The sequence below is a fragment of the Strix uralensis genome, chromosome 16 (genome assembly GCF_047716275.1).
Source record: "Strix uralensis isolate ZFMK-TIS-50842 chromosome 16, bStrUra1, whole genome shotgun sequence".
Taxonomy (NCBI): Eukaryota; Metazoa; Chordata; class Aves; order Strigiformes; family Strigidae; genus Strix; species Strix uralensis.
Genome location: NC_133987.1, coordinates 4,025,985 through 4,040,836, shown reverse-complemented (window position 1 = coordinate 4,040,836; position 14,852 = coordinate 4,025,985). Strand labels below are relative to the sequence as shown.

At 71.5% G+C, this 14,852-nt stretch overlaps 3 protein-coding genes across 7 annotated transcripts in view; 1 reads left to right on the top strand and 2 right to left on the bottom strand.

The window, feature by feature from the left end:
* On the top strand, positions 1 to 8,642 carry GLIS2 (GLIS family zinc finger 2). 2 transcript variants are annotated; one of them, XM_074885497.1, is made up of 6 exons: positions 1 to 199; positions 4,409 to 4,784; positions 5,091 to 5,267; positions 5,732 to 5,865; positions 6,131 to 6,249; positions 6,392 to 8,642. In XM_074885497.1, the coding sequence occupies exons 2-6, from the start codon at positions 4,425 to 4,427 to the stop codon at positions 7,168 to 7,170; spliced, it is 1,569 nt and encodes a 522-aa protein (XP_074741598.1). In that variant the 5' UTR covers positions 1 to 199; positions 4,409 to 4,424; the 3' UTR covers positions 7,171 to 8,642. The 2 variants fall into 2 exon arrangements, with proteins under 2 accessions (XP_074741598.1, XP_074741599.1); XM_074885498.1 differs by lacking the exon at positions 1 to 199 and adding an exon at positions 3,509 to 3,663.
* A 528-nt stretch (positions 8,643 to 9,170) lies between these two features.
* On the bottom strand, positions 9,171 to 11,370 carry PAM16 (presequence translocase associated motor 16). Its single transcript, XM_074885500.1, has 5 exons — positions 11,320 to 11,370; positions 10,845 to 10,929; positions 10,047 to 10,186; positions 9,550 to 9,615; positions 9,171 to 9,328 (listed from the first exon to the last, which is right to left on the bottom strand). The coding sequence occupies exons 1-5, from the start codon at positions 11,320 to 11,322 to the stop codon at positions 9,242 to 9,244; spliced, it is 381 nt and encodes a 126-aa protein (XP_074741601.1). The 5' UTR covers positions 11,323 to 11,370; the 3' UTR covers positions 9,171 to 9,241.
* Positions 11,371 to 11,645: 275 nt separating this feature from the next.
* Positions 11,646 to 14,852, bottom strand: part of CORO7 (coronin 7) — a 38,371-nt gene continuing 35,164 nt past the window's right edge. For all 4 annotated transcript variants that reach the window (XM_074885492.1, XM_074885491.1, XM_074885493.1 and 1 more), the window contains 15 exons: positions 14,722 to 14,844; positions 14,470 to 14,602; positions 14,204 to 14,379; positions 14,017 to 14,125; positions 13,826 to 13,912; positions 13,570 to 13,712; positions 13,378 to 13,482; positions 13,169 to 13,254; positions 12,952 to 13,093; positions 12,750 to 12,839; positions 12,561 to 12,677; positions 12,347 to 12,482; positions 12,143 to 12,234; positions 11,961 to 12,047; positions 11,646 to 11,883 (listed from right to left, as the gene is read on the bottom strand). In XM_074885492.1, coding sequence (XP_074741593.1) covers positions 11,878 to 11,883; positions 11,961 to 12,047; positions 12,143 to 12,234; positions 12,347 to 12,482; positions 12,561 to 12,677; positions 12,750 to 12,839; positions 12,952 to 13,093; positions 13,169 to 13,254; positions 13,378 to 13,482; positions 13,570 to 13,712; positions 13,826 to 13,912; positions 14,017 to 14,125; positions 14,204 to 14,379; positions 14,470 to 14,602; positions 14,722 to 14,844 — 1,632 coding nt within the window. In that variant the 3' untranslated portion in view covers positions 11,646 to 11,877. The remainder of the gene's footprint in view (positions 11,884 to 11,960; positions 12,048 to 12,142; positions 12,235 to 12,346; positions 12,483 to 12,560; positions 12,678 to 12,749; positions 12,840 to 12,951; positions 13,094 to 13,168; positions 13,255 to 13,377; positions 13,483 to 13,569; positions 13,713 to 13,825; positions 13,913 to 14,016; positions 14,126 to 14,203; positions 14,380 to 14,469; positions 14,603 to 14,721; positions 14,845 to 14,852) is intronic.

Below are 14,852 nucleotides of genomic sequence, written 5' to 3'. Positions count from 1 at the left end.
CCGCCCCGCCGCCGCCCTCCGCCGCCGCCGCCCGGGGGACCGGGGAGGGGGGGGGCAGAGCCCCGCCGCCGCCCCCGCCCCCAGCCCCTGCAGATGTGGCGGAGCGGCCCGGCGGCCCGGCAGCGGGGGGGCCCGCTCCGCCAAGCCCCGCTCCCCGCCCCGCTCCCCGCCCGCCGCCGGCGCTGAGCCCCCGCCGCAGGTACGGTCGCGCACCGGGGACCGGCGCTTTGTCGCGCCGCCGCGCCCGCGGGGGGGGGGGGGAAGGGGGGCTGGAGGAGGAGAAGGAGGGGGAGGATGCTGCCACCGGCGGGGGGGGGGGTACACCCTCCCGAGAAGCCCCTTCCCCGCCCCGCGGGAGCTGCGGGAGCCTGCCCCGGGGGGTGCGGGGTGCGGGGGGGTCCCTTGGCTCGGCACCTGCAGGCCCCCCCGCTGTGGGGAGCGGTTGGGGGGGGACGGGGGGGACGTGGCCCCGCTGCAGCCCCGGGGCACTGCGGGGGGGGAAGGGGGGAGGCGGTGGGAACACGGGGCTCCCCGGGGGGGACACAGGGTGGGTGCCGGGGGTGTGAAGAGAGGGGACCCCCCCACTGCCCGAAGGGTGCCAGGGGGGTGGCCGTCACCCACTGTCCCCCCGCACCCAGGGCGGGTGTCCTGACCTTGGCCGTGGGGCGGGGGCTGCGGCGGGGACGTGCTTGGTGGCTCTGCCTGGCCGCAGCCACCCCCGCGGACCCACCAGTGTCCCCACAGTGTGGGGAGGGCAAAGGGGTGGCTTTGGCCATCAGCCACTGGTCACCCCCCGTCCCCATCACGGGGGGGCTGCCAGTCCTGTGGCCTCGTGGGGCTGAGGTGTGGGGTGGCCAAGCCCTGGCTGTGCCAGCATGGGGGGGGTTTGGGGGGGTCCAGCCGGGGTGACCCCCACCCTGAGGTGCCAGCAGTGGGGGCCAAGGGCTGCCACACAAATTGTCCCCGGGCACTGCTGCAGGGGCTCGTCCCCTGCCCCGCATGGAGAAACCCCTTTGCGAGCAGCCACCTCCCCTTCCCCACGCCTTTGTGTCACCCTGCTGTGACCACATCCCCTAACCCGGGGTCCCCATGTCCCCCCCCCCGGGCCCATGCTGCTGCCGTGCCCGAGGGTCTGATCCTCTGCGTGGCTGGGGACCAGCCCTGCTCCTGTCCCCGCGTGGTCCGGCCGTGTCCCCAGGCGGAGGTGGCAGGGTGCGTGCTGCTGGTGGCACCGCCGTGGGGCTGTTCCCAGGGGAGGGGGCTGGTCTCAGCCCCCCGCCGGGGTCCCCACAGCCACCACGCGCCTGGGAAGGGGGGGACCATGGCACTGGCCTCAGCTCGGGGACCAGGGCCACGGCCACTCCTGGGGACACCTCTGGGGGCTGCCATCTGCCTGGGCAGTGTGGGACGGTGGGTGCCGGGGGGGACAGTGACAAGCTGGAGCCACCAGCAGGACATGGCCCCCCTCCCAGCCCCGGCGGGCACCCGTGGGCTCCGGTGAGGAGCAGCAGTGCCAGCACCGTCCGCACCGGGACTAGAAGGGATGGCGGGTCCCACAGTGGCCCGTGTCCTGCCAGCAGCCCTGGGGACAATGACCCAGGGAGCAGGGCCAGATCCTGCCAGCCCACCCCTGCCACCCCGGCGTGGGGGGCTCCAGGGGCTGCCCGGGCCTCGCGGCGGTGCCAGCCCTGCCAAGTGCCGGCAGCGCCGAGCCGCCGCGGGGGGGGGGGGGGGGGCTGTGCCCTGCCTGCCTGCCCGCAGCGCTGGCACCGCTCCCAGCTCGCCAAGCCCCAGGGTCACTGTCCCCTCCTGGGGCGTCGTGGGCCCGGTGTAGGTGTCCCTCGCTGCCACCATCCCCGAGCCCACTGTGCCGCCGGGAAGTCTCTGCCCCGCGGCACCCCACCCCCCCGCCCCCCCCCCGCGCCCGCGCTATTCCTGGCGGGTTTTGTGCTGCAGCTGGGGCCGGGGTGAGGGGGGGGGGGACACCCCGGCCATGCCAGCAGCGGGGTGGCCCGGAGAGCTGGCACCCCGCCGGCTGCACCAGGGTCACCCCGGGTCCCCCAGCCACGCCAGCAGACTGGGCAGCGTGGGGGGCCGGGGGGACCCCAGCCTGGCTGGCGGAGCTGGGGGGGGCTCCCCCCACACCCGGGCTTCATCCCAGCAGCCCCCACCCGGACTGGGAAGCCCCTGGGCCCAGCGCCGCGCCGGACTGGTTTGAACTGGCGCGGCGGGGGGGGGCTCGCTGGGCGGCCGGAGGGGAAGCTGGGCCGGGCTGGGCTGGCAGCGCCTGGCGCGGGCAGGAGAGGCCTTTGGGGGGGGGTGAGCAGGCAGGAGCAGGCAGGGGCCTCGCGCGGGGGCCGCAGGTGCTGGGGCAGCGGGGGCGTCCGGCCAAGCCACCGCGGAGCTCGTCCCCGTCCCCATCCCAGCAGGGCCCCCACGGCGCCCCGGCTGCGAGCGGGGCCGGTTCCCAGCAGCGCCGGCGGCGGCGGGGCCGCGTGGTTTGGCAACTGCCCGCGGCCGCGCGGGAGCCGCGGCGTCACCGGCTGGAGGCCCCTTCCCCACCCACCCTGGCCGCGGTGCCCCCGCCCGGCACCGCCCGCCCCGGGACCCCCCCAAGCTCCGGACCCTGGGGATGTGGGGACGCGGCCACCATGGCGGGACCAGCCCTGACGCCTTGCCCGGCCCCCCCCCCCCCGGGACCCCCGTCTCTGGGGGGTGTGGGGGGCTGCCGGGGCTCTGTCCCGCTTCCTCGGCTGGGGTCCCGCTCTGACATCCCAGCTGTGGGGTCCTGCCGCCCGTCCGTCTGTCCTCGAGCTGTGCCACCAGGCTGTGCGGGACATGGGGGGTGGCTGGAGCCCAAGAACCATGGGGGGCTTGAGGCAAGGACCCCCTACGGGGCTGGCCCTGCTGTGGGGCGCAGGGTGAGGACCCCCTGGGGGGCAGGGACCCTGCTGTGGGGCAGGCCGCGTGGCCGTGGGGGCTCAGGAGGGTGGCTCTGCCACAAGGGATGGGGTCCTGCTGTGGGGCAGGCCCCACAGCTATGGGAGGGGGTGGAGTCTCAGGCAAGGACCCCCCATTGGAGAGGAGGGACACCCCGCTATGGGGCAGGCCACATGGCCACGGGGGGCTTAGGGAGATGTCCCCCCCCCGCAGGGCAGGGGAGCCTGCTATGGGGCAGCTCCTCTCACCATGGGAGCTTGGGACAGGGACCCCCCATGGGGCCGGCCCCACGGCCAGGACGGGGGCACTGCTGCCGTGGGGGGGTGCAGGCGGGGGGTCCCCCGCCCCGCCGGCCGGGCCCCACGCCCCCCGCGGCTCCTCCGCATTCCTCAGCGTCTGAGCCGGGCTGGACCCCCGCCAGCGCAGGGGGGCCCTGCCGGCAGGGCAGGGCGGGGGCCGGGCCCCCCGGGGCGGGGTGGGGTGGGGATGGGGGGGCCCCCGCTGCCACGTGTGCTGGGTGCGCCGTGCCCCCCGACATGGCCCCTCGGCCACCCCCACCCTGCCCCGGGCGATGCGGGTGGCCCCGGGGGGGGGGGGGCACAGCCAGGGGACCGGCTCGGTGCTGCCGCGGGTCAGGCTCGGGCGCTCACTCCTGCACTGAGCTGCCCGTTCTCAGCCTCCTGCCAGATGTGTGGCGGCCGAACCGTGGGGGCGGCAGTTTTGGTGAGGAGACAGGGGTGGGGATGGGGGGGTGGCCTGGCACTGCGGAGCTGTCAGCCTGGGGACAGTGGTGTGGGGGGGTTGGGGTCCCCCACCATGTCCTGGGAAGTGGGGGGGTGCTTGCAGGCAGCGGCCGTGCCGTGCCGAGCGGCAGGCAGCCCCTGCCCGGCCCCGGCAGGCAGCGACGTTGGCCGGCGGGGAAGGGGCCCCGGCGGGGGAGGAAGCTCTGCCGCCTCCGGGGCTGGGGCCAGCGGGCTCGGCCGCCCGGGTCACCGCCGGGCTGGTGGCCGCCACCGCCCTCCTCTGCCGCTGGGAAAGGCCTCGCTGGGGCAGGCCCGTGGGGATGGACAGACCGACGGACGGGGGGGGGGGGGGCAGAACGGGGACACCGCGGGTGCCCGGGGGATTTGGCAATCCCCGGCAAGGCTTGGTAGTCGGCCAAGGGGCTGTGCCAGCCCCCGGGGGTTGGCGACACGGAGAGGACACGCTGGGGACACCGAGGGGCCGCGGGGGCCGGTGGGGGGGCCCCCGATGCCGTGCCCTGCCCTTTGCCCGCCCGGGAGGGGGCCGCGGCAGGGTGGCTGGAAGGGACGGCACGGTCCCCGTGCCAGCACCGCGGCCGTCGGCACCCGCTCGGCCTCCGGCCCGGAGCAGGGACGGGGCATCGCCGCGGGGCCGGGCTGGGGCGATGCTTCGGGTGGCAGCGGTGCCCCCCACCCCTGCAGTGACCCCCGCGTGTCCCCCGCAGCGCCCGCGCTGGCACCATGCATTCGCTGGAGGAGCCGCTGGACCTCAAGCTGAGCATCTCCAAGCTGCGAGCCGCCCGGGAGAAGCGGGGTCCCCCCGGCCCCCGGCCCCGCGGTGCCCAGCGCCCGGACACCCCGCCGGCCGGGGATGGCCGAGGGGGGAGCCGGGGGGGTCGGCGGGCTGTGCCGGCCTCACCGTCCCCCGGCCTCCTGGCACACTCCAGGCTGGTGGAGCCGCGGGACGGGCGCTTCCCGGCCATGCCGGTGGTGGACCTCAGCCTCTCGCCCCGCTCCGGTGGGGAGTCTCCGGCCGGCAGCGCCTCGCTCTCCCCCGAGCGCCAGGGCAGCGGGGACCTGCCCGGCCCTCTCACCCCCCACGTAAGTATGGCCGTGTGCCCCCCGTGAGGTGTCCCCAGCAAAGGGGACTGTGCCTGGGATGCTGCTCCCGACCTCGGCCGCGTGCCCGGTGCTGCTGGTGACACAGTCCCCAGTGTGTACACACACCCTGGGGTCAATGTCCCGCCTGCCCCCCCTCTTCACCCCCCCATGCCCCCTGACCCCAGCAGCACCCCCAGGGTGGCTTCTGGGGGGCAGTGGGGTGTTCGGGGGGGGGCTATGGGGTCTCTGGGAGTCTCCATCTGACTTGGCCCCATCCCCCACCGCCCGCCCTGGGCTCTGCTCCAGGATTTCCAGTCCCTGCGCTACATCGACGGCCTCCCCAGCTCCTTCCAGTTCTTCCTGCCACTGGGAGCGGGAGGGGCCCTGCACCTGCCCCCCGCTGCCTTCCTGCCCCCCAGCAAGGAGAAGCGCCTCCCCCCTGAGCTGCCCCTGCCCAAGCAGCTCGTCTGCCGCTGGTCCAAGGTCAGCAGGGAGGGCTGGGGGAGCAATGGGGGGCTGGGGGGTTATGGGGCTGGGGATGGTGATGGGGGGCTGGGAGACCATGTAAGGGCATTGAGAGGATGGGGGGGGGGGGCATGGGGGCACACAGGGGCATTTTGGGGCTGGGGGTGGGGATATGGGGCTGGAAGGCCATGGCAGAGCTTTGTGGGGGGGATGTGGGGCTGGGGGGGCAAGCAGGGACAGTTTAGGGCTGGAGGGGGGTGATGGGGAGTTGGGGGCTGTGCAGAGATGCTGGGGGCGTGATGTGGGGCTGAGGGATCATACAAAGGGCCATGTCCATCTCCCCAGATGCTGGTGGTGCTGCACATGGGGTATGGGTGGGAGCTGGGGCGAGCAGGAGGGACAGGGGCTGGCCCTGGTGGGGGTCCTGGCCCCCCCTGTGCCTACCCTGCCGTGCCCCCTCACCCCCAGCCTCCTGCCCACAGTGCAACCAGTTCTTTGACCTCCTGCAAGACCTGGTGGACCACGTCAATGACTTCCATGTCAAACCCGAGAAGGACGCGGGGTACTGCTGCCACTGGGAGGGCTGCGCCCGCCACGGCAGGGGCTTCAATGCCAGGTGGGCGGGGGGGACTCCAGGCACCAGCGGGGGGGCTCCACGCTCCCTGGGGGGCTGCTCTGAGTCACTGTGAGGAAACAGGAGCCCCACACTGGGGGCTGTGCAGGGGGAGGTCTTCAGCATGGGGTGCAAGGTCCTGGGGGGGGTTGAATGACCGGACAGGACATCTGTCCCTGTCCCCCCACCCCACAGCCAGGGCACAGGGCCAAGGAGATGGCCTGGGGGCCGGGGCTGACCCCCTCTGACAGCCCCCCGACCCTGGCAGGTACAAGATGCTGATCCACATCCGGACACACACCAACGAGAAGCCGCATCGCTGCCCCACCTGCAACAAGAGCTTCTCCCGCCTGGAGAACCTGAAAATCCACAACCGCTCACACACAGGTCAGCGCCGGCCACCGCGCTCGCTGCGGGGGGGGGAGCGGGGAGGCTCATGGCGGGGGGGGGGAGGACGGGACACGGACGCCGGGGACGCGGCAGACCCGGCCGTGCCCCCCGGCAGACCCGGCGCTGTGCCGTCCCGCAGGCGAGAAGCCCTACATCTGCCCCTACGAAGGCTGCAACAAGCGTTACTCCAACTCCAGCGACCGCTTCAAGCACACCCGCACCCACTACGTGGAGAAGCCCTACTCCTGCAAGATGCCGGGCTGCCACAAGCGCTACACCGACCCCAGCTCCCTCCGCAAGCACATCAAAGCCCACGGCCATTTTGTCTCCCCCGAGCACCCGGAGATGCTCAAGGTCCACCCGCCTCCCAAAACGCCCCTGGGTTCGGCAGAGGTGCCCTACGTTAATGGGGCGCAGCTTGTGATCCCCAACCCCGCCGCCCTCTTCGCTCCCCCGGGGCTGCCGGCGTTGCCCATCCCTTTGGCACCGGCACCGCTCGACCTCAGCGCCTTGGGCTGCGGGGCTGCCGGCGCCCTGCCCGGCCCCATCCTGCCCCTCAACGGAGGCCCCTTGAACTTGGCCAAGAGCCCGTTGCTGCCCTCGCCCTTCGCGGCAGGGCTGGGCCTGCCTGTCATGTCGCTGCTGGCCGGCGGGGCCAAGGCCGAGGGGGAGAAGGGCAGCGGGGCTGAGGGGCGACCGCCCAAGGTGGGCAAGGGGCTGGAGAGCCGGAAGGAGAGGGGCGAAAGGACGGAGCTGGGGCGGCCGCGGGCCCCCCCTGAGAGCCTGGCGCTGCTGCCGGGGGCCGTGCTCGACCTCTCGGCGGGCGTGAGCTCGGGGGGCAGCCCCGAGGCGCTGCCGCCAGGCTGGGTGCTCATCCCCCCCGGCTCCCTGCTGCTCAAACCCGCCGCCGTGAATTGAGGGGCCCGACGATGCCCGGGGCCGGCTGCCGGCCTGGCGGGCAGATCCCGCTCCCTGGGGATGGGGGGGCATCGCCCCCTCCTTCCCCCCGCAGCCCCCCGCAGGGCCTTGCTCGTGCTTTTAACCGTCACGAAAGAAGAACGGACTCTTCTGAGAAAAGCAATAATCCCTCGGCGGCTGGAGCTGGCTGCGACCCCGTGCCGGGGGCAGCCCTGGGGCAGGCGAGGGCACGGGGGGTCCCCCTGCACCCCCCCTAGCCTGGGCAGCCGGATACGCCGCTATTTATTTCTCGACCAGCCCCCTGCTCTGACAGGGTCCCGCTTGGGCTCATCTGCTGCCGCCGACTCGGCGTCTCCCTGCCCGAGGCCTCGGCACCGCCAGTGCTGGCGTGGGGTGCCGCAGCCCCCGGCCTCCCACCGCAGAGACAGCGGGGTGACAGCTTGGGGACCAACCGCTCCCGCAGCCCCGAGCTGTGCCTGGCCGTGCCGTCCAACCCCGCCTGGCCGGCACGGCTGCGGGCAGCGCCGCGGCCACGGCACGTCTGTGCCGGGCCCAGCTGGCTGGGCACACGCCGGCCCGGTGCCCGCCCGCATCCCTCCCGCTCCGCGGCCGCCCTCGTCCCCCGCCGCCTCCCCGGCCCTCCCCGTGACAAGGCACACGGCCGCGTGTGCCGCTCGCCGCGCCGGCTCCGCGCCGGGGCAGAGCCACCCTGTTTAGCTACTACGTTCATACCTAACCATGTACCGCGAGCGCATGCAGGCAGCAGGCAGCGCGGGCAGGACTCGGGCGTTGGCACCGGCTGGCGGGGCACCCGCTCCTCGGGACACACCGCCCCCCCAGCGAGGTTCCCCGATGAGCCCCCCCGGGCACGGGGCAGCGTTGGGGCGGGCAGGATGCTGCCGCAGTGCCAGGAGCGGGCAGCATGCCTGGCCTCTGCGCGGGCAGCGCTCGGAGCCCCCCCTGGCACACGCGGGGGGTCCCGCGTACCTCCTGCTGCCAGGCAGGACTCCCGCCTATGGCTTTCTCCAAACCGGTGTGTGTGTGGGGGGGTCTCCCCCATCCTGCCCCCTCCCCGTTGGAAGGAGCCCCCGGCCGCACGCGCCCCGCGGGGAGCCGGTCTCCCTGCCCTCACCCTCCTGGGGCCGGGGCGCGGCGGCCACCCGGCGCTGCCACAGCCCCAGCATGGCCGCGGGCCATCGACCAGGCCGCCCCGGCCGGTGTACGGTGTACGTCTCCTCGCTCCTTTGTCGGTTTGTTGTTGCACATTCCAGGACATCAGTATTTTAACGGTCTCGAAGTGCCTTTCTATCGTAGTTTCTGGGTTGTTTTTATTTTCCTCCTGTTGGGCTCCATCGCTGTTAGCATAGCGTTTAAGGACTGCAGAAGTAAGAGATAAGCTAACGACTATAACACTATATTCCTCCAGGGGAGAGGAAGTTTATTAAGAAAACAATAAAGTGAAGTTGAAGTAAGTTCCTGTTTCAGTCCGTGACTGTGGTGATGGCGGTGAGGAGCCCACGGTGGGGGCAGAGGGGTGCTGGAGGTGAAGGGCACAATCGCGGGGGCACAGCTGGCTCTGCCCAGTGCCCCAGCGGGTCCCCACGCTCCTGGTCGGGCAGCCCCGGCACCGGTGAAGCCCCGGGACGAGCCACACGGTCCCTCGCCCCAACCCTGGAGCCATCCCGGCTGCCTGCCCGGGGTGGGAGAAGGGTAGTGGCACAGAGCTCCCGGCACTCCTGGGGTACGGAGCCAGAGGTATCCGCACGCTCAGGCCAAAAGCATCTGAACTCACCACGAAAATAGCTCCCACAGCCTCCCCGGGTGCCATTTGAGCCCTGGCAGCCCTTAGTGCCTCGGGGACACCCCTTCTTCCCCAGCCACCTCCTCCTCGCCAGGGCAAAACCCAGACCCTCGTAGGGGCTGATCCCCTCCGGGGCAGTGGGCAGAGGCGGGCAAGTCCCCTCTCCCTCCCCGGGACGCAGAGCGGCCAGGCCAGGTGCTGACGGACATGGTATTTATTGGCTACCTATAAGTTAAGGGTGAGGGACACGGGGCGCGGGGGTGGCAGGAGTCACGTCTCGGCTTTCCACCCCTTCTCCTTCTCGTCCTTGGCTTGGATGCGGAGCTCCTCGTCCAGCCGCTCCTTGGCTCTCACCACCTGCGGGACACGGGGACGGGGTGACACGGAGGGACGGGGCTGCCCCCTCCCCTCCCCTCCCCTCCCCTCCCCTCCCCTCCCCTCCCCTCCCCTCCCCTCCCCTCCCCTCCCCTCCCCTCCCCAACTGTGGTGACACTCAGGCTCTGCCTCTCCCGAATCCCAGGCAGGAGAAGGTGTGGGGGGCCAACGCAGCCCCCCCATCCTCTCCTCCCTTTGCTCACCTTGGACTGCAGGTAGAAGGAGCCTCCCACCGACTTGTCATTCACCTTGAACAAGTGGTCATAGTTCTGCCAAAGAGAAGTTCCCTGTCACATTCCTCTCCTCCACCCTCCCCAGCCCCGAACCCCAGCAGCCTCCCATTTCCCGTGGCAGTGCTGGAGGTGACAAGTGCCATCTTGGGGACACGGCTGGCTCTGTCTGGCCCCCTGGAAGGTCCCCAGACCCCTGGTCAGGCACCTACAGGGAGCCCACGTCCCCTTCCCTGACCAGCATGGCCAGGCAAACGCTGGGGCCAAGCCTGGCAGGCTGCTAATGCCCACGACCTGCTGGCACACTCCCCCAGCTGGGGCAGGCAAACCTCAAACTGAGATTAACTGGGCGCAGGACAGCACCCACACTCCCTCCGATGACCAGTCGTCACCCTCACGCCAGGCAGCATCCACAGGGAGGGCAGGGCCCTGCCAGCACCGTCTCTCCCTGGCTCCAAGGTAGCCTTTACCTTCTGGATCTCTTCTGGGTTGAGGTTCGAGACGTTGAGGATCTGCTGAGCTTCCTGGAGGCTGATGCCGATGATCCTGGAGGCAGCGGCCGACTGGGGCCTCTCTGAGCGCCCTCGCGCGTCTGCTGCTGCTCGGCTCGCTGCCCGGAGACACCGAGGGCGTGAGTCCCCCCAGTGCTGCCCCCCGGGGACACCCCAGGCCTTGGGTGGGGGCCGGGCAGCAAAGCCCGCAGGCTCCCAGGTGCTCAGTTCTCAGTTTCACCCCTCTGCCCTCCTCACGCTGCCTCCAGCCCGTGGGGGTCACCCAGACGAGGTCCCTGGTGCTGGGGAAGTGGCAGGAACTGGGGGGAAGGGGCACCCGTTTGCTGTCAGTGCTCTCAGCGAGCCAGGCTGCAGGCAGGCAGAGGCAGACAGGGCAGGCCTGGGGCTGCCATGTCCCGGAGGACCATCCTGCTCTGCTCTTTGGGGCTGCCGGGATGTCTCGGAGCCTGGCAGTGGTGCCAGGTCCAGGCTGGTGCTTGGGACGGCTGCTGGGAGCCTGGTTTGAGCCAAAACGCCATTAGGCCAGTGCCAGGACGTGGGTGCTGGCTGTCACCCTGTGTCAAGCCTGGCAAGCGTCCCCCTCCAGGCATGGCCCTGGGGACAGGGAGCAGTGGGGTGCCCCGAGGAAGGGGATGTGGAAGGGGGGTGCAGCCATGCCCCGGGCAGGGGTGGGGACGCCGTGTGGTGCCCAGACCCCTGGGCACGCTCTGTGCAGGGAGCAGCACCCCAGGCCAGGGGCAGCAGCTCGGCTCGTACCTGCAAACTCCTGGCGCAGCGCCCGCATGAAGGCCCGTCCGACCACCTGGGCCCCCACCAGGATGATCTGTGCCAGGTACTTGGCCTGCGGGGACACCCTGCTGTCACAGCCACACCGGGCCCTGTCCCCAGCCGGGTCCTTTGCCCTGTCACCCCTCCCCAGCCCTGTCACCTCGCCCCATCCTGTGCCCCCGGGGTCCTGCCATGCCCCTCCCTGGCTCCTGTCACGCCGTGGCCCGGTCCACCCGGTCCTGTCCCCTCTCCCCAGGCTCTGACCCCTCCAAAACCAGCTTCCTCGCACCTCCCTGGGCCCTGTGCCCGCCCCGGGCCCTGCCCAGCATCATTCTGCGCCTCCCCGGGCCCTGTCCCTGCACCCCCGGGCCCTGCCCATCCCGGTCCTCCGCCTCCCCGGGCCCTGTCCCTGCACCCCCGGGCCCTGTCGCCCGGCCCCGCCGCCTCCCCCGTCCCCTCTCACCATGTCCCCGCCGCCGCTTCCGCCCCCGGCGGTCACGGGGTCAGGGAGCGAAGGTCGCCGCGGCCACCGAGACGGCGGCGGCGCGGAGCGGAGCGCCCTCCCTCGGGGTCACAGCGCCACCTGGCGGCCGCGTCGCCGCGGAGGTCCCGCCGGTGGCTGGCGGGACGGCGCTGCGCATGCGCGCGGGGCGGGCGAGGCCCAGGCGGCGGGGCAGGCCCAGGCCGCGGCCTGCGCCCGGTGTCGGCGGGGTGTGTGTGTCTGTGTCCCGGCCCCGGTCCCCGGTTAACCCTCCCTCCCCTCGGCCCAGAATCACGGCAGGAGACGGGTGCAAGTGCAGCGGCTTTAATAGCGGGGCCTGCCCGCGGCGGGCACGGGGCCTAACGCCGCTGCTCGGCCCGGAGTGGGGCGCGGCCCTCGGCCCTGCCGCGCATCCCCTCAGCCGGGCCGGGCCCCGCCGCGCCTCCTCCTCCTCCTTCTCCTCTTCCTCTTCGTTATCCCTGCCGGGCCCGTGCGGGTGCGGGGACCCCCGGCATGGTCCTTGGGGTGCCGGGGTCCGGCTTAGTCCTGCGGGAGGCCCGGTGGGGGTGAGGGGCACGGCAGGGCGGGACCGGCCCCGAGTCACCCTCTGCCCCTGCACCTACCCACTCGTCCTCGTCCACCCCCTCGAAGGAGTCTTGGGGCAGCGGGTCATCCCGGTTGCCCAGCCGGGCCACCATGGCGCTCAGGAGCTGCAGAGAGGCAGGGCAGAGCCGTGGGGCCCAGGGCATTGCCCCCCCAGCCCGGGCCCTGCAGCAGGGTGCTCCTGGAGTGCCCCAGCACCCACCTCTTCCTTCTTCTGCTCGTCAGACTTCTCCTCCAGGTACACGGATGCAGGGACAAACTTCCGTGCCGGAGCCTCTTTCGGGGCCTCACTCACTGGGGGAGCGGTGTCACCATGGGGCAGGAGGGCTTTGCCCCACAGCTGACACACACCCCCCACACCTGTCCCCGTGGGTCCCGGGCCCTCGCCCTGCCCCTCTGCACCCACCTGGTGTCATGTCAGCCGGCCGCAGGCTGGTGCGATGCTGCTGCCCGTCTTCCCCCGCCAGCCAGGCGCTGCCGACAAGGGCCGGCTCCCACCAGATGCGGGTTGGCGGGTAGATATCGTCTTGGAAATACTCCTTCTGCGGGTGCGAAGGACATTGAGGGTGTTCCCCCATCGTCTATACCACCCCAAATACGGCTGGGTCCCCTCCACCTACCTTGACGCGTGGCACGTGGAAAGCCACAGGCTCGAGGGTGCTCTGCCCGAGGCGCAGTGCCCGGGCGAACTCCACCTCCCGCACCTCACACGCTGTCTTGGGCAGGAATACGAAGCCCTGATGGGATGGAGGCGTGAGTGGGGCCTACCGTGGGTCTGGCAGTGCAGGCCTGGTGGGCCCTCCCTTTACCTTGTGGGGTTCGTTGGAGGTGAAGCTGTTGCACTCGAGGAAATAGGGGGGCTCAGGTGTCACCTCGTAGAGGAAGACTCTGGTGTCACCCTGGGGATGGAGCAAGATGGGAGCTGGCAGGGGATGCATGGAGGGTCCCCCTGCACTGTTGGGATGCTGTAGGCAGTTAGCCCCCCAATTTTTTTGAGGGGCAAACCATCACCTTGCCAGTGAGGAAAACAACACTGGTATCTTCATCATAGAAGGGCAGGAGGGTGGAAGGGGCCACGTCGAGGCCAAGGACGGACAAGGGTCCCTCAGGTAGAGCCTGCGCCCGGTACAGGACGATCCTCCTCTCACTGCGGCTGCAGGGAGGTGACAATGGGGGGAGCACAGTGTCCCTTGGGGACCCCTGCCCAGGTGTGTGTCCCCCTCTTTACCTATCAAAGCCGGACACCAGGAGGTAGTCGCCGCCACAAACCCAAACCAGGCGTGCTCCACGGCCCCCCTCGGGACCCGGCCCTTCCTGCGTGGGTTGAAGGTCACCCTGCCTGCTCGGAGAGAGCTGGGGTGCGGGCAGGTACCCACGGAGGGGGGCACCTGTCCACACCCCCAGCTCTCCAGCCCATCTCCACCACCGTGACTATACCTGTTGAGGCTGAGGGCTGCGCCGGGGCTCATAGAGCCGTAACCGTCCGTCTTTGCTCACCGTTGCCAGCTTCTTCCCATCAGGGCTCCAAGCCAGGCTGAAGATCTGGGGAGATGCATATTGTGTCCTCCCTCATGTCCCCTGCCTGGTGAAACGCACCCTTCAGGTGTCCCCAGACATGTCATCCCTCACCTGATCGGTGTGTCCCCGCAGGCACAAGGCTTCCCGCCCGGCGCTCAGCTCCCAGATCCGCACCGTCATGTCGTAGGAGGAGGACACCAGGAGATCGGATGCCACGGGGTGGAAGCGGATGGAATAGATCTTCTCCGTGTGACCTGGTAAGGTTGAGTGGTGCGTGGCCATCCCCACCTGCGCTGGGATGTGGACACCACCGGGCTGGCTTGTCCCCACGGTGGGGTTCTTGGTGTCCCTCCCCAGCACCCCTCACCTTGGAGGACGGCTTCAGGCTCCTGCAGTGTCTCCCGCAGGCCTCCCTCAGGGATCCGCCACAGCCGGATCTTGGCGTCTTCACCCGCTACGGCACCAAAACGGATGGGCAGTGGTTAGTATGGCGGGTCTGGCGTGCCCAGTGCTGGGGGAGGCTAGCCCGGCACACTCCCCCACAGCTGGCACGCGTACCGACAGCGAGGCGCTGCGGGTCAAAGGGGTCCCAGGAGAGGTCGACCACCGCTGAGCCATTCTGGATGGTGGGCACGGCCGCATCAGGGAGACGGCCGGGCTTGGAGAGCTGCGGGAGAGAACCAGAGGGGTCACTTGCACTGCACCCGCCGGTGCCGTGCTGGCCACCGCGCCGCACCGGGGGTACCTCGAGGACGGCGATCTGGCCGCCAGCGGAGAGCAGGGGGAGGGCAACGTGCTGGTGGTTGGCGCAGAAGCCGTCGCACTCGCCCGGCGTGGTGAGGCTGAGCCCCCGCAGGTTGGTGAGGTGGGTGTCGCGGTGCAGCACCCTGCCCTGTGCGTGCCGGAAGCGGGAGCTGGGCCCTGGCGCAGGCAGGGGATGGGTGAGTGCCCCAGGTCCCCCCCAGCGTGGCCCCAGCTGGGGGACACTGAGCCACCCCGCCGCCCGCTCACCCAAAATGCTCTGCAGCGACTTCTGGCTGGGGCTGCTGGCAAAGCCGCTGGAGGGGCCGGTGCTGGCCGAGAGGGAGGTGGTGGTGCTGCCTGGCGAGGCCAGCGAGGATGGTGAGGAGTAGCCACTGCCCTCCTACGAGAGAGAGAGCGGGTGGGCAGGGGGTGCTGGCATCCCATCCCTCCCCCTTCCCTGGGGGACGAGGGCAGTGGGGGCCCCCTCGACCCCTTGTCACCCCAGCGCCCCGTGCTCACGCTCCGGTCGGTGTTGGTGGGGCCGGTGTCGGTGTCGGCTGCCTGCAGCTGGATGCAGGCGATGAGGGGGGAGGTGAAGGTCTCCGTGGGTCTCCGTGCGGGGTGCAGGCTCACCCTCCCCACCTGTTGGG

What these genes read in the sequence shown, in the direction of transcription:
- GLIS2 (XM_074885497.1), top strand. Translation starts at nt 4,425, where the DNA reads ATGCATTCGCTGGAGGAGCCGCTGGACCTCAAGCTGAGCATCTCCAAG. An exon ending in CCGGCCCTCTCACCCCCCAC is followed by an intron (nt 4,785 to 5,090) that starts GTAAGTATGGCC and finishes GCTCTGCTCCAG; the next exon opens with GATTTCCAGTCCCTGCGCTA. An exon ending in GGCAGGGGCTTCAATGCCAG is followed by an intron (nt 5,866 to 6,130) that starts GTGGGCGGGGGG and finishes CGACCCTGGCAG; the next exon opens with GTACAAGATGCTGATCCACA.
- PAM16 (XM_074885500.1), bottom strand. An exon ending in GCTGCGCCAGGAGTTTGCAG is followed by an intron (nt 10,187 to 10,844) that starts GTACGAGCCGAG and finishes GTCTCCGGGCAG; the next exon opens with CGAGCCGAGCAGCAGCAGAC. An exon ending in CCTTCTACCTGCAGTCCAAG is followed by an intron (nt 9,329 to 9,549) that starts GTGAGCAAAGGG and finishes CGTGTCCCGCAG; the next exon opens with GTGGTGAGAGCCAAGGAGCG.